At 47.9% G+C, this 22776-nt stretch overlaps 1 protein-coding gene across 1 annotated transcript in view; it reads left to right on the top strand.

The window, feature by feature from the left end:
* Window positions 1-22557, top strand: part of LOC121851978 (activin receptor type-2B-like) — a 46933-nt gene extending 24376 nt beyond the window's left edge. Inside the window, exons 2-11 of the mRNA XM_042346054.1 lie at window positions 8477-8684; window positions 13853-13959; window positions 14421-14572; window positions 15188-15331; window positions 16878-17021; window positions 17573-17721; window positions 20719-20833; window positions 21118-21256; window positions 21798-21928; window positions 22354-22557. Of these exons, the coding sequence (XP_042201988.1) occupies window positions 8477-8684; window positions 13853-13959; window positions 14421-14572; window positions 15188-15331; window positions 16878-17021; window positions 17573-17721; window positions 20719-20833; window positions 21118-21256; window positions 21798-21928; window positions 22354-22548 (1484 nt within the window). The 3' untranslated portion in view covers window positions 22549-22557. The remainder of the gene's footprint in view (window positions 1-8476; window positions 8685-13852; window positions 13960-14420; window positions 14573-15187; window positions 15332-16877; window positions 17022-17572; window positions 17722-20718; window positions 20834-21117; window positions 21257-21797; window positions 21929-22353) is intronic.
* Window positions 22558-22776: the final 219 nt, after the last annotated feature.

Consider the following 22776-nt stretch of genomic DNA (forward strand, 5'->3'; position numbering starts at 1 on the left):
CTGGGATTCAGGGTTGTGTGTACTGGAGTTCAGCATTGTGCTGTGTTCTGGGGTTCAGGGCTGTGTTGCGTACTGGGTTTCAGGACTATATACTGGGGTTCAGGGCTGTGTTGTGTACTGGGTTTCAGGACTATATACTGGGGTTCAGGGCTGTGTTGTGTACTGGGTTTCAGGACTATATACTGGGGTTCAGGGCTGTGTTGTGTACTGGGTTTCAGGACTATATACTGGGGTTCAGGGCTGTGTTGTGTACTGGGTTTCAGGACTATATACTGGGGTTCAGGGCTGTGTTGTGTTCTGGGGTTTGGCGCTGTGTTGTGCATTGGGGTTCAGGGCTGTGTTTTGTACTGGAGTTCTAACAAAGGAGGTCTTTTCAGCCTCCTCCTCATGAAACTGTCCCCCCCACCCTACATCCACACTCCTCACTTCAACTCGTTAGTTGAAAACCTCAGCACAGAATGAACATCAGTGATTGCTGATTTACACTGCGAACGACTATCCTTTTCACTCTCGCCTCATAGTCCGAAGGTTGCGGTTGGTTAGCTCAATTCCTACGACGGCACTTGGAACCCATATAGTTTAGGCTGACACGACAATCAGTGCTGGGAGTGTGCTGCATTGATGGAGGTGCTGTCCTTCAGATTAGATGTTAATCCGTCGATCAGTCTGCCTGTCCAGGTGGATGTTACAGAGAAGAGTTTCTCCTGGCGTGCCGTCCAATCATTCCCCAAATAAAAATGGTCACTCACTCTCTGGCTGTTTTCAGGACACTGCTGGATGTAAATTAGCTCCTGAGTTCACCCATAAAATACACAGTCACTCTACAGTATATTCTGTGAGGGCGTTAGAACTCTCAATGACTTGATAAGGCACTGTGTCAAATGCAAGGATTATTATTATTACATTAAATTATTGGTTTGGAGACAAAGGAAGTGGGGAGAAAAGACAGATTATTATTTATTATTTATTATAAACCCAGACAGGCTCCTGACAACAGGAGTCCAGATTCAGCTTTAAATGGTGATTGATACAGTGATTCATGTCAGGGGACATCTCAAAGCACTTCACAGGATTTTGCTGCAGTGTTGGTGACTGTGTATCTTGCAGGCAAACACAACAGCAATGCCTTGGAGTGTCAGCGCTGATGTCAACCCAAAACAACTTGCACTTATATAGCACGCCTCATGCAGAGTACCGTCTCAGAGCACAACAACTTGCACTTATATAGCGTCTCGGAGAGCTTAACACTGGCAGAGAACGGCGCTGAGCTGGGGGGAGGGGGGTGGTTGGTGCGTTGCTGTGCCAGGATACCAGGAGAAACTTTCCCTTCTCCTTTTGAGTATGTTATAATAATAATTATTAATAGTAATAACAATAAGACTTTGCAATTTGACACAGTGCCTTATCTCTTCGTCCAGAGGTCTCAGAGCACTTCATAGGATTTTTCATAGTGACAGTGCACTTGGAGGCAACTAATAATAATAATCCTTTCAGTTGATAGTCTTTCACATCGGGAGAACAACAACAAATTGCATTTATATAGTGCCTTTCACATCGGTAGGATGTCCCAAAGCATTGGACAATGAGGGGCTTGCGCGCAAGCTGCGGATTGGGATCAGAAGGAAAGGAGTTGGAGGAGGGAAGATGACCGAAGCACAGTCAAAAAGGAAGGTCCTAAGACTGGCCTTGAAGGAGGCAAGGGAAGGGGGCAAGGTGGAGGGTCTCCAAGATGGAATTCCAGAGGTTGGGGGGAGAAAGGCTGAAAGCCTGACCACCAATAGTGGAGCAGGCAGGGTGGGGGGCAAGGAGCAAGCCAGTGCCTGCAGAGTGGAGGGAACATACAGGTTGGTGAAATCAGTTCGAAACATGTCTCAAAGTACTGCACAGGATATACTTACTATACAGTGTGCATTTTGTGGACGAAACTAATCTTATAAAATGCTCGTCTTTGCTGAGCCTGGGGTGGATCTGCAGAGGACTGACCCTGGAGTCTCCATTCTCCATACACAGACAATCTGGATAGCATGGCTGGAGGGTCCAATCCATGCTATTGAGTGGATATGTTTCACTCTATCCTGCATGCGAACCAGGGCTGAAATCTCCCCTTTCTCTCTTTTCTCTCTCTTCCCCTGCACTGACTCCCTTTTCTCTGTTAACTTCTCTGGGAGCGCATTATGTTGCATGTACAATGTGGGTCTTTTTTGTATGTGTGAAGTGCAAGAATTCATTGTGAGCCGTGGCTCTCAATTCAAGTGTAATACTGGAGACTGGCGGCTATTTACACCTATGCAGATGCTAATCTGGTCTTTTTCCCCACCTCTCCTAATGAGGCACGGTTCAGGGTTTTATTGTTCTCAGTCAGTGTGAATAACTTCCAAGATGCCTTGAAAACCCCCTTTTGTTGGAGAGGGAAAAGCTGATAAGGTATATATTTTTTATGGGCACGGATGTGATTGAGGACACAATTTACACCGTTGTGTTTTGGAGACGTGCACTGACGGAAATGCCTTGTGTTTTTTTAGCTTCTATTAGAATCATAACACAGAAAGAGGCCATTCAGCCCATCTTGTCTGTGCGGTTCTTTGAAAAGAGCTATCCAAATTAATCCCACTCCTCTGCTCTCTCCCCGTAGCCCTGCAAACTTGTCCTCCCCATCTGTTTCTCAGGCCAGTCAGCCTAACGTCAGCAGTGCAGAAACTACTAGAGACTATAATCCGGGACAAAATAAATTTTCACTTAGAAAAACATGGGTTAATAAAGGACAGCCAACACGGATTTGTTAAAGGCAAATCATGTCTAACAAACCTAAGTTTTTTGATGAAGTAAGTAACGGAGAGGGTGGATGAAGGTAGTGCAGTTGATGTAGTTTATGTGGATTTTCAAAAGGCGTTTGATAAAGTGCCACATAGGAGACTTGTAAGCAAAATAGAATCCCACGGTGTTAAAGGGACAGTGGCAGCATGGATACAGAACTGGCTGGGAGACAGAAAGCAGAGAGTGGTGAACGGTTGTTTTTCTGACTGGACGGAAGTGTGCAGTGGTGTCCCCCCGGGGATCGGTATTGGCACCACTGCTGTTTTTGATCCAAATAAATGACCTGGACTTGAGTATACGGAGTACAATTTCTAAGTTTGCAGCTGATACTAAACTAGGAAAAGTAGTAAACAGTGAGGAGGATAGTAAGAGACTGCAAGAGGACATAGTCAGACTGGTAACATGGGCAGATGTGTGGCAGATGAAGCTTAATGTTGAGAAATGTGAAGTGATGCATTTTGGGAGGAAGAATGAGGAGAGGCAATATACGCTGATGGTACAATCTTAAAGGATTGTAAGAACTCTATGGTGCTCTTCCCCACAGTACTAGTTAACCTCCCTGCGAGGACATCAGTCCCAGCCCTGTTCAGGTGTAACCCATCCACCTTGTACAGGTCCTGCTTGCCCCAGAACTCGTTCCAATGATCCAAAAACCTGAACCCCTCCTTTCTGCACCATTTCTCCAGCCATGCATTCATGTCTTTGACACTCACCTGCACAAGGCACTGGAAGTAATCCAGAAATTGAGGATCTTTGAGGTCTTACACTTTTGCTTTTTCCATAGCTTCTGATACTCTCCCTGTAGGATCTCAGCCCTTTTTTTTCCTTACGCCATGGATCCCAACATGGGTCACGACTTGTGGATGTTCCCCTTTCCCTTGTAGAATGTTTTGCACCTGTTCCATGATGTCTTCAACTCTGGCACCAGGGAGGCAACATACCATGCGAGAGTCACGTCTTTGGTTGCAGAAAGGCCTGTCTACTCCTTTCACCATTGTATCCCCAATGACAATTGCATTGACACTCTTCCCTGTGTCCCCTGTGCATCCATTTGCTTTTGACTCCCTTCCCAAGAGGTGTCATCACCATGGCCGGTATTCAGTACAGAGAACTGGTTTGTGAGTGCCACTCTCTCAGGGGATTTCTGCACTGCCCGTCCCTTCTTCCTACCATGCCGGGTGATCTCACTCTCCTTCTAAAACCTCTGTGGCTGTGGGGTGACAACCTCATGAAACATTTGATCCATGAACTCTTCAGCGTTTGTATGCTATTTAGTGACTCCAGCCTCTCCTTGAGCTCAGAAACCCTGAGTTCAAGCTCGAGCAGCCAGAGGCACTTCCTACACATGTGTTTGTCCAGGGCACACAAAGCATCCGTGAGTTCCCACATTGTGCATGCAACTCAGCTGCCCTGCCATATTCCCAGATGTGTTTTATATTATTTTAATATAAATATAAAATTTTTCATAAATACGCACCTGAAATTTTTTATAATTATGCACTGAATTCCCAATTTCACCAAATTCCTGCACAGAATTCCCACTCTGTTCCGTCCTCACACAGGTACGTCCTCGCTCTGCTTGGCTCTCTGCTCAAGAGATTATTGCTATTGCAATTTTTTGGCTTATGAAAAATTACACTCACCGTGAAACACTTTGAGGGGTCCTCCCAGCATAAAAGCCGCTGTATCAAATGTATGGATTGCTGTTGCTATTATTATCAATGGATGGATGAGACAGATGAGATGTTAAACCGAGGTCCCGTCTGCCTGTTTAGGAAGATGTTAAAAGATCCCATCACGTTATTCGAAAAAGAGAAGGGAGTTTCTGTCTCCCGGTGTCCTGAACAACACTCCCCCCCGGATATAATTGATTACTCACATCATGGCTGTTTGTGGGACATTGCAATGCGCACAATTGGCTGCCGAGTTTGTCCACGCAATATACAGTCACTACACTTTACAGTAAAATCCTGTGAAGTGGTTTGAGACGTCCTCCCAAAGGAAAGGCATTGCATGAAATGCAAGGATTATTATTATTTTTATGTTGCGTTTATTACATTGAATTTTCCCAAAACAACTTGAATGTATATAGTGCCCTCCTCGCTGGGTAGCATCTCAGGGTTGGGGTATAGTAGCTGAAAGTGTAGTAACTGTACATCCAGCAAGGTCCATCGAACAAATGCCATGAGGTAAATGACACGTTTTTAAAAATGTTTTACTTTTTTATTGGGATACTGCTAATATTGCGCCTAATGTGCCTAGTCGATTAGTGGATCGCTTTTCTGGGGATAATACTTCTGTGCAACGCTGCTTTGCGCAATTGGCTACCATGGTTTTGCCCACAAAATATACAGTCAATTGACTTTGCAGTATAAACTGTGAAGCGCTTTGAGACGTGTTGAAGATGTGATAAGGTGCTATATTAAATGCAAGGATTATTATTAATTCTCTCCGGGATTAGGTAAGAAGGATGCGTCCAGGGAGAGTGTGCATTCCATTCCATGTGTTGTTTGATGCACAGAGCTATGGGTTTCAGTAACAATGATGTGTTTCTGTGTGTGACAGACACTCGGCAGACCAAAAATTGTGTAAAATGACACCTTGTGAAATGTTGAGCCCATGATCTCTGTTCCTGTTTACAAGGGCTTTTGAAGCTCATGACAGCGAGTTATAGGCACATTAAATGCTTGCTGTAAAGCACTGGCAATACAGACACGTCATTATTGGTGAAGGCAATATACTGTGCTGGGCTAGAGACAGGAAGCGATTGAAGTATAGCTTGTATATATAACTTGTATATATTGTACAATATACAATATGATTAATATATCAATACAATATTAATTAATATTATATTGTATACATAATTTGTATATATTTATACGGTATACAACAACAACAAGATTACATTTGTATAGCGCCTTTCACGCCAGGAGGATGTCCCATACAATATACAATATATTGGATGTATACAATATATTATATTAATAGAATTATTGTGTTATCAATATAATGTATTAATCATTAATTATGTTATATTGTGTATATATAACTTGGGACGTCCTGCTGACATGAAAGGCGCTATACAAATGTAATTTGTTGTTTTTGTATAGATAACTTGCACTGCAGTCTTCACAGAATATACTGTTTTGTCCACAAAAAAAACTTTACAGTATATTCTGTGAAGCACTTGAGGCATCTCAACAACATGAAAAGGCGCTATGTTAAATGCAAAGATTATTATTATTATTGTTGTGCTCGGCAGCACTCTACACCCCTGGCGAAGAGGGGCTTGAGGGGCCAGGCTCTCATTACTGCCAGGGGAATGGTAAACCACAGGACATTAACACTAACACAGTGCTCTTGTGAGACGAGAGAGAGAGGAAAAGGGAAAGGAAGAAAGAGGAAAACAACAACAAAATTACATTTATGAAGCACCTTTCATATCAGAAGGATGTCCCAAAGGGCCGGATAGTTAAGGGTTTGCACCCAAGCTCAGGGTTGGAATCAAGAGGTGGGAGGCTGGGAGTGTGCCCGAAGGCACTGTCGAAGAGGAAGGCCTTGAAGGAGACAAGGGCCAGGGGGCGAGGCGGAGAGGCTCCAGGATGGAGTTCCAGAGGGTGGGGCAGAAAAGCTGAAGACCTGACTGCCGAAGGTGGAGCGGGCAGGGCGGGGGACATGGACACGGTGCTTACAGAGCAGGAAGGTTGGTATGGTTTTAATAAGTCACAAGTAGGAGGAGCAAGGCCATGGAGGGCTTTAAAAGTGAGAAAAAGGAAATAAAACAGAGGGAGGAAGAGAGAGAGAGAGAACGAGGGACATGGAACAAGGAATGTAAGTGAGAAGAGAGAGAAAGGGAGAAGATGGTGGGGGGGAAGGGAAGAGGAAAAGGGGTGAGAGAGAGAGAGAAAAGGTGACTGTATGAGAGAGAAAAAAAGAAAAGGAGAGGAGTGAGAATGAGAAATTGAGAAGGAGAGTGAGATAAGCGGAATAGAGAAATGAGAATTGGGTACAGTTCTAGGGTTTAAAATTGTGAGAGTGCATAAGCGAGCGAGGGAGCCGGTGCAGATGTGAGAAAAGAGAGGGTCTCCTGCTCATGAATCACGAGGATGTAATGCTAACGTGCTCTCAGTGTCGGGCAGCTATTGCTGACGGAGCTGACAAGTGTGAGGGAATGCGGAGCACAGGCGGATGGTGCCTGTTCTTATTAGCAGTGGTCACTGGCGGATCAAGGCTGGAGCTATAACCACTGCCTCTGGGGGCAGAGGAGATGTCCATAAGCACGTTAAATAGGAAGGTTTTCAGGGGGGACTTGAAAAAGAGGAGACAGCGGGCAAGGCACAGGGATTGAGGGAGATTGTTCCAGAGTTTCGTGGCGGAGTGGCTGAAAGCGCGACCTCCAATGGTGGAGTGGAGGGTGCGAGGGGCAAGCAGGAGGCATCCTCCTCTACCGTCTCTCCTCCCTCATCCATCTTAGTGGGACCACATTAGCCTGGTTCGAGTCCTACTTAACCAACCGCTTCCACATCATCTCGGCAAATGATTTCTCCCGTCCCCGCCCGGTCACATGTGGGGTACCCCAGGGCTCCATCCTTGGCCCTCTTAGCTTTTCCTCATCTACGTGCTCCCTCTTGGTGATGCCATCCTCAGACACAGATGGAAAAAAAGAAAAGGAGAGCAGTGAGAATAAGAAATTGACAGATGACAAACAATTGTGGCGGATGACACACAAATCTACTTTGCCTCCTCCAGCTGCAACTCCAGGTCCACCGATGTTCTATCAGCTTGTCTGGATGAGTGCAAACTTCCTGCAGCTGAATGTGAACAAGACGGAAGCCATACTCTTTGGCTCCCATCAACATCTTCACTCCTGCAGATCTGAACTCCTCAATCTCCCTGAGCTCTCCCTCAGACTCACCAAACACAATCTAGGTATCCAGTTTGATCCCCAGCTGTCCTTCTTTCCCCCACACCCGGTCCATGACCAGGACCACCTTCCTCCACCTCTGCCACGTTGCCCGGCTCGGACCATACCTTATCTCAAATGCAGTCGAAACCTTCGTGCATGCGGTGTGTCACTTTCCACCTAGATTTCTCAAACGCACTCCTCGCCGGTCTCCCCAGCTCCACTGTTCAAAAAATCCAGCTCATTCAGAACTCTGCTACCCACATACTGACCCAGACCAAACTCCGTACCCCCATCTCATCAGTTCTGTCCAGGCTCCACTGGCTCCCTATCACTGAACAGATCAACAGATCGTCACACTTGTTTTCAAATCTCTTCACTCCCTGGCACCTTCCTAACTCCCTGACCTCCTCACTCCTCCACCTGGCACCTCTGCTCGACTGGCACCGGCATCCTACTTGTCCCTCGCGCCCTCTGCTTCACTATTGGAGGTCATGCATTCAGCCACTATGCCCCGAAACCCTGAAGCACTCCCTCAATCCCTCCATCCTGCCTTCTCTCCCCTTTTTCAAGTCCCACCTAAAAACCTTCCTTTCGACTTATGGTCACCCCCTCTGGCTTGGAGTCATGTTCCGCTGCTGTTAAGTGCTCTGAGATGCTACCTGCGTGGAGGGTGCTATATAAGTGCAAGTTGTTGGTGTTGTGCTAAACAGTGACTGACTCGGGCTGCTAACCGGTGATATTGTTGCTGTGCAGGCCCTGGATATGGTGAAGCGGAGACCAGAGAGTGTGCCTATTACAATGCCAACTGGGAGCTGGAGAAAACAAACCAGAGTGGGGTGGACCGCTGCGAAGTAGAGAAGGACAAGCGACTGCACTGTTACGCCTCCTGGCGCAATGCCTCGGGCTCCATTGAATTGGTCAAGAAAGGCTGCTGGTTGGACGACTTCAACTGTTACAACAGGTGAGGCTGAGACAGGTGAGGGTTAGACAGCAGGGTGTGGGAGGGGGCAGAACTCCTACACACCCAGCCACACTAAACTCCGTACAGACATCAGGGCCTGGATGAGTGCAAATTTCCTGCAGCTAAATGTGGACAAGACAAAGCCATACTCCATGGATCCTTCCAATGTCTTCTATCCTGTGGCTCTGATCTCCTCAACCTCCCTAGCCTATCCCTCAGGCTTACTGATCCTTGGCAACCTTGGCGTCAGATTCGACCCCCAGCTGGCCTTCCTCCCCACAACCAGGACCGCTTTCTTCCATATCCACCACATTGCCCAACTCCGACCGTACCTAGCCTCAGACGCAGCCGAAACACTCGTGAGTTTGTCACCTCCCGATTCGACTTTTCAAATACCCTTTTTGCTGGTCACCCAGCTCCACCATGCACATGATCTAGCTGATCCAAATTTCCGCTGGTCATATATTCATCCATACTAAACTCTGTATCCCCATCGCACCAGTTTTAGCCAGGTTCCACTGGCTCCCTATCGCCGAATGGAACAATTTCAAGATCTTCACACTCATTTTCAAATCCCTTCACTCCCTGGCATCTCCGTACCTCAACTGACTCCAGCCTCCTGCTTGTCCCTTGTGCCCCGCTGCATCATTGGTGGTTGTGCTTCAGTTACTACACCCTGAATCTCTGGAACACTTTCCCTCAATCAGTTCGCCCTCCTCCCTTATTCCCCAATTTCAGATCAACACATGAAGACCTTCCTCTTCGACCGTGCTCATCTTTCCCAACCCATGGCTCGACGTCGTGCTCCTCCACTGTTACGTGCTACACTGCATGAGGGTACATGCAAGTTGTTGTTGTCAGCAAGGGACCAGGGAGGGAGTCAGTGGTGTATAAATGCCGATGTCTTTCTAGTGTTGTATGCTGTTTGACACTCACATCTGAATATATCCCTTTCCTGGCCAACAACACCCCAAGTTCAACTATCATAGAATCATAGAATTATACAGCACAGAAGGAGGCCATTCAGCCCATTGTGTCTCTGATGGCTCTTTGAAAAGACCTATCTAAATCAATCCCACTCCCCCTCTCTCTCCCATAGCCCTGCAAATAATTATCTACTCTCTTAAAAGTTGTTATCGAATCGGCTTCCACCACCCTTTCAGGCAATGCCTTCGAGATCCAAACAACTCGCTGTGTGAAAAAATTTCTCCTCACCTCCCCTCCGTTTCTTTTAACAACCTATTTTAAATTGGTGTCCTTGGGTTTCCAACCCCAGTGGAAATAGTTTCTCCTTGTTCACCCTATCAAATCCCCTCAAACCTTGAAAACTTCTATTAAGTCTCCTCTTAACCTTCTCTGTTCCAAGGAGAATAATCCTAGCTTCTCCTGATAACTGAAGTCCCTCATTCCTGGTACCATCCTGGTAAAATCTCCTTTGCACCCTCTCCAATGCCTTGACATCCTTCCAAAATGTGGTGCCCAGAACTGAACCCAGTCTCTAGCTGAGGCCTAACCAATGCTTTATAAAGGTTCATCATAACTTCCTGACTTTTGTATTCTATGCCCCTATTTTTTAAAGCCTAGTATCCAGTATGTTTTTTAACAGGTTTTTAACAGCTTTATCTACCTGTCCTGCCACTTTAAAGATTTACACACAACAACAACTTGCTCTTATATAGCGCCTTCAAATCTCTCACACTATCATCCCATCTCCAACCTGCCCTTCCTTGCCAAAGTCCTGGAACATATTGTTGAAGGTCAACTTCGGTCACACCTCTCCATCCACTCCCTCCTCAAACCCCGCAGTCTGGTTTTGGCCCTGCCCACAGCACAGAGACAGCACTTGTCAAAGTCACAAACGACAGAGAATTCTATCCGTGACCAGGGCTCTCTCTGCCTCCTCGTCCTCCTGGATCTCTCTGCAACGTTCGACACAGTCGACCACGCCATCCTCCTCCATCGGCTCTCCTCTCATCTATCCTTAGTGGGGCCGCACTCGCATGGTCCGAGTGCTACTTAACCAACTGCTTCCATTTCATCTCAGCGAATGGTTTCTCCTCCCGCCACCGCCCCGGTTACCTGCGGGGTACCCCAGGGCTCCATCCTTGGCCCTCTGCTTTTCCTTATCTATATGCTCCCTCATGGTGATGTCATCGCAGACACAGGGTAAACTTCCACATGTATGCGGATGACACACAAATCTACTTTGCTTCCTCCAATACCAACTCCACGTCCACCGATGTTCTATCAGCTTGTCTGGCAGACATCAAGGCCTGAATGAGTGCAAACTTCCTGCAGCTGAATATGGACAAGACAAATCCATACTCCTTGGCTCCCCAACATCTTCACTCCTGTGGATCTAAACTCCTCAATCTCCCTGAGCTCTCCCTCAGACTCACTGAAACCAGTGCACAAACTAGGCATCTGTTTCGACCCCCAGCTGTTCTCCTCTCCCACATCTGGCCTCTGACTAGGACTGCTCCTTCCACTTATGCCACAATGCCTGCCTCTGACGGTACCTTACCGCAAATGCAGCCGAAACCCTCGTGCATGCATTTGTTACCTCCCACATGGATTACTCCAACCCACTCCCACTGCCTCCCCAGCTCCACCATTCACAAGATCCAGCTCATTCTGCCGCTCGCAACTGACCCAGACGAAACTCCGCATCCCCATCTCAGTTCAGACATCAGTGGCCAGGCTCCACTGGCTCCCCATCACCGAAAGGATCAACTTCAAGAACCTCACTCACTTGTTCAAATTCATTCACTCCCTGGCATCTCTGTACCTCTCCGATCTCCTCACTCCCCAATCCACACCCCAGCGCCTCTGCTCGACTGGCACCGGCCGCCTTCTTGTCCCTCGCACCCTCCGCCCCACCATTGGAGGTCGCACTTCCAGCCACTACTTTACTTATATGAACTCCCAGGTCTCTCTGTTCCTTCACCCTCTTTACGATTTTACCATCAGCTGATATTGTCTCTCCTCATTCTTCCTCCCAAAATGCATCACTTCGTATTTCTCCACATTAAACTTCATCTGCCACATGTCGGCCCATTTTACCAATCTGTCTATGTCCTCTTGCAGTCTGTTACTATCCTCCTCACTGTTTACTACTTTTCCTAGCTTAGAAAACTTGGAAATTGTACTCTGTATACTCAAGTCTAGGTCATTATATAGATCAAAAAAAGCAGTGGTTCCAATACCAATCCCCGGGGGACACCACTGCACACTTCACGCACACACCACTCTCTGCTTTCTGTCTCCCAGCCAGTTCTGTATCCATGCTGCCACTGTCCCTTTAATACCATGGGCTTTTATTTTGCTTACAAGTCTCTTATGTGGCACTTTATCAAACTCCTTTTGAAAATCCATATAAACTACATCAACTTCATCCACCCTCTCCATTACTTCATCAAAAAACTCTTATCAGGTTTGTTAGACATGATTTGCCTTTAACAAATTTGTGTTGGCTGTGCCTTATTCACTCATATTTTTGTCCCATTTATTTTGTCCCGGATTATAGTCTCTAGAAGTTTCCCCACTACTGACTGGCCTGTAGTTCCCGGGTTTATCCTTCTGTCCCTTTTTGTACAGGGAAGTAACATTTGCAACCCTCCATCCTCTGGCACAACCCCGGTGTCCATGGAGGATTGAAAGGTTGTGGCCAGAACCTCCGTTATTTCCACCCTTACTTCCCTCAGTAACCTAGAATGCATTCCGCCCAGACCAGGTGACTTATCTACCTTGAGCAACCTTTTTAGTAGCTCCTCTCTGTTTATTCTTATCCTATCCAATTTCTCTATCCTCTCCTCCGATATTGTGGCATTAGCTGCATCTTCTTCTTTTGTGAAGACAGATCCAAAGTACTCATTCAATACATCAGCCATGCCCTCTGCCTCCACAAAACGATTTCCTCTTTGGTCCCTAACCTTTGACTAACCTTTTATTCTTTATATGCTTATAAAATACCTTAGGGTTCCCTTTTATGTTACCCGTTAATCTTTTCTCATACAATCTCTTTGCCCCTCTTATTTCCTTTTCAGTTCTCATAAGTTTCCTTTTTCTGTTTTATTTGAATCCCAATTTCCTTAGTCATCCAGGAGGTTTGGATGCCCTGCCTTTCCCCTTTGTGGGAATGTATTTGTTCTGTCCCCGAACTATTTCCTCCTTGAAGGCTTTCTGTTGTTCGTTAGCTGTTTTACCTGCCACTCACTGAAATTAGCCCTCTTTCATTTGAGTATCTTCACCTTTAATTCCTCCTTGTCACTTTCCATAAGTACTCTAAACCCAATGGTGTTGTGATCACTGTTGTCCAGATGCTCTCCTACTGAAACCTGCTCCGCTTGCCCCACTTCATTCCCCAGAAGTAGATCCAGCACTGATTCCTTCCTTGTTGAGCTGGAAACATAATGATGCAGAAAGTTATCCTGCACACATTTCAGGAATCCTTTCCCACTCCTTGCCCTTTACACTGTTATTTGCCAGTCTATGTTAGGATAATTGAAGTCCCCCATTATCTTTTGGTTTTGCATCTTTCTGAAATCTGCTTGCAGCTTTGCTCATCTATCTGCTTCCCACTATTTGGTAGTCCATAGATACATCTAACAGAGTAACAGCTTGTTTTCTGCTCCTTAACTCTTAACCAAATAGATTCTGTTTTTGGACCCTTGAGCCACATCGTCCCTTTCCAGGGCCCTTCCCCGCCCCCCACCCCACCCCCACCTTTCTTCCGTCCCTATCCCTCCTAAATATATTGTAGCCAGGAATCTTGCCCTTGTTTGAGCCAGGTCTCCATTATTGCCACTACATCATAACCCCATTAAAAAAAATGTGACAACTTGAGCCTGCAGCTCACAGTCTTATTTGTCACACTCATTTATTTGTCACATTTACGCACATCCCTCCTTTTTCTGGACTTATTGCAACAAGATGAATACCTCTCTCTCAATCTCGTTGAGAAGGTGTGTCTCTCTTTGTCTGGTTATCTTTATTTCTCTCTCTCTCTGGCTTTCATTTTCTCTCTGGCTACCTCTCTCTCTCTCTTCTTTCTCTGTGTATTCTGTCGCTTTCTCTCTATATCTCTGTCCGTTTCTCTCTCTCACTCTCTTTTTCTCTCTCTTTCTCTCTCTCTCTCTCTCTCTCTCTCACTCTTTCTCTCTCTGTAGAATGGAGTGCGTTGCAACAGAGGAGAATCCACATGTGTTTTTCTGCTGCTGTGAGGGGAACTACTGCAACGATCGATTCTTCCACTTCCCAGAGTCTGTGCCAGAAGGTGTGTTGCGTGTCTGTGGTGTCTGCCTCCATCTGTGTGCATGTGTGTCCATGCGTATATGTACACTGTTTGTGTATACGTGCACTGTTTGTGTGTGTGTGTGTGTCTGTGTGTGTACGTGTGTCTGTGTCCGCATGTGTACACTGCATACACTGTGCGTTTGCGTGCGCGCGTGTGTGTGTTTATAGGCCTCCCTCAATGAAGCATTCCTCTGTGGAATACTGGAAGCCTTGCAGAGTTACAGAAAGTGGGCTGGATGTGTGTCAGAAAGAGCTTGCAGCCCTGAGGGGATGATCTGATTGGATAAGTTCAAAGTGGCCGAAGGTATTCCTTTACATGAGCCCAAGGCCTCCAAATGATCAGTTGCAACCAAGCCGGTGATTCCGGCACTTTTCCGGGATGGATCCTTGGTGTTACCCCAGCCCTGCGGCTAACACCCGCTCCTCTAATCCTCGCTACAGTGGTTTTCGAGCCTCCACCACCGACTCCCTCGCTGCTGAACATCATGGTGTACGCACTGCTCCCCATCACTGGCCTCTCTGTCATCCTGCTGCTGGCCTTCTGGATGTATCGGCACCGCAAGCCGCCCTACGGACACGTGGACATCAATGAGGTGTGTGATCGGCCGTGAGGGGTGGGGGAAGGGGCACAGTGGGCCGCCCTCTACACGAGCACATTGGGAGTCGATAGAGTATCATGGTGGTCTGCAGAGTGGTCCCTAGCAAGTGTGATTCAAAACTGAAATGGTAGTTTGGCTCAACTTTCTCATGGTCACAAGTGCCGCAAGTTGCTCTCCTCCCCCCCACACACACCACACAGGCACAATCACAGACACACACACATAGTCATCCAGTCCCTGTTCCTTTCAGCCACGACACCCAGAAACTCTGGAGCTCTCTCCCTCAATCCCTCCGCCTTGCCCCCTCCTTCCCCTTTCTAGATCATGACTGAAGACATTCCTCTTCGACCATGCCTACGATCACCTCCTCTCTCTTTCCAGCATTGTATGAATGCAAGCTCTCGTCCTTAAACCCCCCGCAACCGTGGTCCTCACGCCCCTCTCAGCTGGGGAGCATGAGTTATAACGCATCTTTTTTCAGAGTAAATAAACTTGAGACATTTCCTGTAAATGTTGCTTGTAAACGAAAGATCCCCGGGTGGTGTTGACGGGGTTCATTAACAAGCTCGGGGCGCAGTGCAATGTTAATTTGCGCCGCTCGTTCCCCAGGACCTGGGCCTGCCGCCTCCCTCGCCGCTGGTTGGACTGAAGCCGCTGCAGTTACTGGAGATCAAGGCCAGAGGGCGCTTTGGCTGCGTGTGGAAAGCCCAGATGATGAACGAGTATGTGGCAGTGAAGATCTTCCCCGTGCAGGTGAGTGCCCGAGGGTGAGAGGCGAGTTTCCGAGGGTGAGAGGCGAATTTCCGAGGGTGAGAGGCGAGTTTCCGAAGGGTGAGAGGCGAGTTTCCGAGGGTGAGAGGCGGGTTTCCGAGGGTGAGAGGCGAGTTTCCGAGGGTGAGAGGCGGGTTTCCGAGGGTGAGAGGCGGGTTTCCGAGGGTGAGAGGCGGGTTTCCGAGGGTGAGAGGCGGGTTTCCGAGGGTGAGAGGCGGGTTTCCGAGGTGAGAGGCGGGTTTCCGAGAGTGAGAGGCGGGTTTCCGAGGGTGAGAGGCGGGTTTCCGAGGGTGAGAGGCGGGTTTCCGAGGGGTGAGAGGCGAGTTTCTGAGGGTGAGAGGCGGGGTTCCGAGGGGTGAGAGGCAGGGTTCCGGGCGGAGGCACATAAGGTCAGCCTATCATATCTGCATTGGATAGGCCGGAGTGAGTGGGATGGGCGAGGAGGGAGGAGCATGAGAAATGTGGTGATGAGAAATGGAACAGAGAGGAGGAACAAAGGATTTAGGAAGGCGAGGAATGTGGAGACGGGGGCGGGTTGAGTGGGAGCGAAGGACAAAGTGGGAATAGGGTGAAAAAGGGGAGTGAGGGATGTGGTGGTGGGGAGGGGGAGCGAGGGATGTGGTGGTGTGGAGGGAAAATGAGGGGAGCGAGGGATGTGGAGGTGAGGAACAGGAGCGATGGATGGAGGGAAAGGGAGGGGGAGCGAGGGATGTGGGGGTGGAATGAGAGGTCCTGAGTGTGACACGGAACCGTTGAAATGTACGACACAATTGCGCAAATTGTCTGCCATGTTCGTGTACCAATACAAGCCAGCTATTCCCTGTGAACATGTTGTCAGGATAGGATCACAGGCACTGAAGCTGAGACCAATTGCCTGGGAAGCATTTTGCGATATTTTGACGTTACAGGAGCTGTATTTCATACTTATCACAATTATTATGTTCACTATAGAAGTAACAAGTACAGGTTTTCGCACTTACTCTGAAGTGAGATTTTCGAGTTTTGTAAACTGGTGAAGTCTATGCATGTTGCTGAAGCAGCCTGTCTTGGTGTGTGTTGGCCTGGCTCACTGTGTGCCATTGAACCAGGCCGACAAACTTAAGTAGTCTAAGGTGATACTCCAATGCAATGTTGGGGGTGTGTTGCATTGTTGGATAGAGCAACCAGCAACCACAAGATGGGATGAATGGAACACAGAAATGCTAGGTGATAAAAGAACAAGGTCCATCTAGTTCGCCTTCTTCCATCCTGTTAATCACATGCTTTAATAATGTAGATGTTGATCGCAATTAATTCTGTATGGATTAGTGTATAACAGAGTGGAAAGCTTTGGGAACCTTAGATCCAAAATTGCCTTGTTCTTCCAAGCATATGTACTTGTCACGTCTTAAATTGCTCATATACTGTATCCCAAAATATTACTGTCTAAAAGAAATCTAATTTCCATTGTGTTCTGTGTTGTAAACTTCCTGTGAAATCTTTTCAAAAGCATCTGTTTATGCGGAGCCTCTGCTTGTGTCTTTACCAGGATAAGCAGTCATGGCAGAACGAACGCGACATCTACATAACGCCCGGCATGAAACATGAGAACGTGCTGCGATACATCGGCTCCGAGAAGCGAGGCACCAACCTGGAGATGGAGCTCTGGCTCATCACCTCCTTCCACGAGAGGGTAAGAACCAAGGAGATAACTGTGGGAACTGTGCTTCAGTCAAACTCTGCACCACCCGCCCCTTACTCACTGTGACCCTTTTCACCCAAAGAGTTGTTACGGTCTGGAATGCACTGCCTGAAAGGATGGTGGAAGCCGATTCGGATAATAACTTTCAAAATGGAATTGGTTATATACTTAAAAAGAAAAAAATTGTAAGGCTGTAGGGTAAGAGTGAGGGAGTGGGACTCGTTCAGTAGCTCTTTCAAAGTGCTTGCAAATGGCCTCCTTCTGTGCTATAAGATTCTATGACCCTGCCCCACCCCCTCACTGAGTCTGCGCCCAGTACGACACATAGGCCCACATGTGACCTGCGGGGCTACAGGCGGCTTTAATTAAATAATAAACTAACAAAAATAAATGGGTTGTTATTTCCCTTGTGCTGTGATGCCCTCTTTACACACGTGTTTGCACATGGCGGGTATCGGAGACCACTTTATGGATTGCCTTTGGTGTGTCTGTGCCGTGTAAGTGGAGCGTTAGTCAGGCCTGGTTTGTACTTTGTCCCCCAGGGCTCGCTGTGTGACTTTCTGAAGGGGACTGTGATCAGCTGGAACGAGCTGTGTCACATCTCGGAGACTATGTCGCGGGGTCTGGCCTATCTGCATGAAGACATTCCTCGGCACAAAGGGGAAGAAGCAAAGCCCGCTATAGCCCACAGGTACTGACGGGAGCAAAGGATGCCTTGACGTTTAAATGGCCGAGAGAGAGAGACGGTGATAAAAGTTATAGATGGTGTTGCATCCTCCTGGCTTAATTCATTTAAACACTGGAGAGTGATATCCCTGGTCATTACATGGTTCATTAATGCTGAAATGTTGTTCTAAAGGGGGAGAGTGGAAAGATGGGGAGAGAGATGTGTATGTCTTTGTGTGTGTGTGTATATATGTGTGTGTATGTGACTAGCATTGGCGGTCGGGCCTTAGCCTCTCTGCCCCCACCCTTTGGAACTCCCATCTTACAGTTCCATCGCGTCGCTCCCTCCCTTGCCTCGTCCAAGGCCCATCTCAAGACCCTCCTTTTCAATCACGTCTTCATCCCTGCCCTCCTGATCCCAACCCCCTGCTCAGGTCCAAATCCCTGACTGTCCAATGCCTTGAGATGTCCTCCTGACATGAAAGGCACTTTGCAAATGTAATTTGTTGTGTGTGTTTGCGTTTATTTGTTTGTTCTTTCTCTTGATGGGTATTGGTGAGAGAGGTAGGTGTGTGTGTGTTTGATGCTGAACTGGGGAGGTGACCATAGGCACAGTCGAAGAGGAAGGTCTGAAGTATGATCTGAACGGAGGGATTGAGGCAGAGAGTTCCAGAGTTTCAAGGCTGGCCACCGACGGTGGAGTGGAGGGGATGAGGGACAAGCAGGAGGCCAGAGCCATCTGAGTGAAGGATGTTTGTAGTGGAGCAGAGTTTTGGAATAGTTGGGATTTTCTGGTTGGTGAAGCTGGGGAGACCAGCTGGTTAAACTTGAGCAGTTATCCCAACAGTGAACGTGGGGTCTCCCAAGCCTTGGCTGTCACCAACCAGTGCCTATTTCTCTTCAGAAATTCAGTAAGCAGACAGTGCACATTTCCATTCCTGACACAGGGAAATTGCCATGTTTACATGGCATGCATATGTGAAATTGTCAGCCTGTTTTGGATATTCTTAAGCATGGTGATGGGTTTCCACATGTGGACACCTAGCTGACCCCCAAAAAGCTAAGGGTGTAGGGTAACTCCTCTGCTCTATTGTGGTTTGAAGTTTATAAAGTGAAATGCAAATAATAATAACCTTTGTGTTTGATAGAGCGTCTTTCATGTCGGGTGTCGGGGGATATCTCAAAGCTTTTAACAGGATTCACTGTAAAGTGTAGAGACTGGGTGTTTTGTTGCAGTCAATTTGTACAATGTCCCACAAACAGCCGTGAAGTGAATGACCCATGTGAATCCGTTTTATTGGGGGATTGTTGGACATCGGGAGAAACTTGTCTTTTTTTTTGAAGTAGTGCCATGGGATCTTTAACGTCCATCCAAACAGGCAGACGTGGACTTTGTCTCATCTCAACATCAGCATCCAAGGCTGCACTCTCCACCTCTCAAAGCCAGTCAGGAACCTCGGGGTTCTGTTCGACCCTGAGCTGTCCTTTCTTCCTCATATCCGCGCCACAACTGGCACCGCCTTCCATCACCTCCGGAACATCGCCGGACTACGGCACTACCTCACCCCTCACGCGGCTGAAACTCTGGTCCACGCCTTTATCACCTCAAGGCTGGACTATGGGAACTCTCTCCTCGTCGGCCTTCCCGGCACCTCCCTCCACAAGCTGCAGGTCATCCAGAACTCTGCAGCTCGTGTACTGTCCCGCACCAGGCTTCGGGACCACATCACTCCCACCCTCGCTCGCCTCCACTGGCTCCCCATCCCCCAGAGGATTGATTTCAAGATCCTCACCCTCACCTACAAGGCCATTCACGGCCTTGCTCCCCCCTACCTCTCCGACCTACTATCCCCCAACCTACCTGCCCGTACCCTCCGTTCCTCTGGCTCCGGTCTGCTCCACATCCCCCGCCCCAAACGCCCTACCATCGGTGGCCGGGCCTTCAGCCTCTCAGCCCCGAGGCTCTGGAACTCTATCCCCCAGTGCCTTCGCCGCCTCCTCCCTTTCCTCCTTCAAGGCCGGTCTCAAGACCTTTCTCTTCAACCGTGCCTTCACCTCCCCTCTCGACTCTCTACCCCCTCCTCATTCCCTCCCTTCCCTCCCCTCACCCTGACCATTTCCCCCCTGCTCGGGTCCTGACCCAACTCTACAGCGCCTTGGGACGTCCTCCCGACGTGAAAGGCGCTCAATAAATGGAATCTTGTTGTTGTTATATCTCAGGGATGGCAACTCTAATAATGCAGAGCTTCCTCTCAAGCACTGCGTTGGAATGTTAGCATAGTCTGTGAGATTTCATATAATAATCTTTTCATTTGTTATAGCGCCTTATCATGACTTTGAGACGTCTCAAAGCGCTTCACAGAATATATTGTAAAGTGGAGTGACTGTATTTTGTGGGCAAACTTTTGTGGGTTTTAAAAGTATCTGATCCAGACTGACTATAATAGCAAGTGCTGACATGTGTCCTCCTGTTTGCATTTTTCCAGCGGAATGAGAGGTTATTGTTCCCGGTGACACTTTTTTTGGAAGACGAGTTGGCAGGACATCCTGTAAAGTGGGTTCCTCCTGGAATGATATTTCTGGGGGGATAGTGCCATCTAGATGATATTTACTGTCTTTGCAGGACAGGGCAGCATTAATGTGCCCCTGCCTCTCAAGTGATTTCTTATCCTAGTGGCAAAATTAGCATTTTATCCCAAAATATTATCAATAGGAATATGACTTTGGAATACTTGCTTGTTAACTTTTTATTTGATCAGCCGGATGTCTTGACACATGCAGAAACTCATCCACGAAGCTTAGGAGACTGAGTTCCCTATGTTAGAAAATCAAGGCTTGAAATTTCTCATGGTTTTAACCACTGAGTTATAACTGAGTCAGCCAGTAAAAGCAATAAATCCTTCACTTTGATGTAGAGCTCAGACATGTGAAAACTTCTCAAAGTGCTCCACAGGTGACTGTATATTTTTCAACATCTTATCATTCTTGAATGGAGAAATCATGTTAATCTCACTCTCTTTAGGGATTTTAAAAGTAAGAATGTGCTGGTGAAGACAGACCTGTCTGCGTGTATAGGTGACTTCGGCCTGGCCGTGAGGTTCGAACCCGGAAAGCCTCCCGGAGATACACATGGTCAGGTATGTGGATTCAGGATGAATATGAGTGCTTCTGGTGCTATGTGCTCCCGTTAACATGTCAGTTTTGTGTCAGCCTGGCTTAGTCTGTAGCACTCTCGCCTCCAACCGTACATCACACCAACGCAGCCAAAACCTTTGTCCAGGATGACCAAAGGCACAGTCAAGGAGGAAGGTCTTGAGACAAATCTTGAAGGAGCGAGGGAGGGAGCAAGGTGGAAGGGCTCGGGTGGGGGCAGATAAGCTGAAGCTTTACTCGCGCTGAGTTTTGTTGATGTTCTCTGCAGGTTGGGACACGGAGATACATGGCTCCCGAGGTACTGGAGGGGGCAATTAACTTCCAGAGAGACGCCTTCCTCAGGATAGACATGTATGCTGTGGGCCTCGTGCTCTGGGAGATGGTCACAAGATGTACCGCGGCGGATGGTAAATCTCCCAATCCATTACTCTCTTCCTTTCATTTCCTGTCACTCTCTTTCTCTCACTCACACACTCGCTTTCTCTCTCTCGTACTCTTACTTACACTCTCATTCACTCTCTCGCACGTGCACTTTTTTTCCCTTGTTGCGTTCGCTTTTTCTCACATGCACACTCTCTCTCCCTTGTTTCGCTCATTTTCTCTTTCTCGCGCGCATGCATCCATCCCCCATAAGGCTGTGGATACTAGATTGATTCAAGTTCTTAAGACTGAGGTGGATAGATTTTTGGTCAGGGTATCCAGTTATCCCTGGAGAAAAGGTGGGTAAATGGAGTTGAGTTACATGATCAGTCATGATCTAACAGAATAGCAGAACAGGCTCGAGAGGCTTAATGGCTACTCATGTTTCTATGTTGCCCCACTTCTCCCTCATTTGGCATCCAACCAAACGGGACACTATCCATCGTGAAGGAACTGTGTAAATTGTTGTTGTCCCATGCACCGGTCTGCCCCCTCCCTCACCTGGACCTGTCTGCTTCTCTCTGGCAGGGCCCATTGACGAGTACAGTTTGCCGTTTGAGGAGGAGATTGGGCAGCACCCAACGCTGGAGGACCTGCAGGATGTGGTGGTCCACAAGAAAATGAGGCCCATTCTCAAAGACTGCTGGTACACACACCCGGTACGTGTTTGACAGCGTCAGTACTCAGTGCTGGTGTAAGTGTGTGTGACACGAGATGTTACGAGACACTGACTTCACTCGTGATTTGATAAGAACCAGGCAAATCCCTGTGGCGTGTGACCCACGCCTGATGGGGCCCTTAATCTAATGCAAGCTTTGGTGGATTTATTGTGTGCTCGCACAAGTGGACGCATCCGCGTGTTCATGTGGGAGTGGGGGTAACGTGTCAGGGTGGTGTTTGTTCATGCATGCATGTGGGATATATGTATGTGTTTGGATGGTGGTGTGGGGGTGGGCGCGAGGCGGCACATTTGAGTGCGCACTCTTAGCGCCTGTTGCATCTCTGCAATTCTTAACATTTTTATGTCAGACCTTAAACTCACAGCGTGACTCTTTTTTCCCTCCTCCCCCGCCCCTCCCCACAGGGTCTCGCCCTGCTTTCCGAGACCATTGAAGAATGCTGGGACCATGATGCAGAGGCACGCCTCTCAGCGGGCTGTGTGTTGGAACGCATCTGTCAGACCCGCAGACTGATCAGCGGCACTACCTCAGACTGCCTGGTGACCATGGTAACGGCTGTCACTAACGTGGACCTGCCGCCCAAAGAGTCCAGTATCTGAGCCTTGAGCTTGTTCTGCCTTCCCCCCCCCCCCCCCCACTCCCCTCTGAGGTGGTGATAGTGGTGGACAAGGGAGGAAGAGGAGAGGAGGAAGAAAAGCGAAGAAGGAAAAAAAATCTGTGTCTTTCCTAGACTCCGTGGAAATTGAACCACAAATAAACACAGCTGCTATTTTTTGAACCTGACTTCTGTTGCTCTTAAGGACAGAAGCGAAGTAGTGTTTTTTTGA

This window comes from Callorhinchus milii, unplaced genomic scaffold (genome assembly GCF_018977255.1).
Source record: "Callorhinchus milii isolate IMCB2004 unplaced genomic scaffold, IMCB_Cmil_1.0 Scaffold273, whole genome shotgun sequence".
NCBI lineage: Eukaryota > Metazoa > Chordata > Chondrichthyes > Chimaeriformes > Callorhinchidae > Callorhinchus > Callorhinchus milii.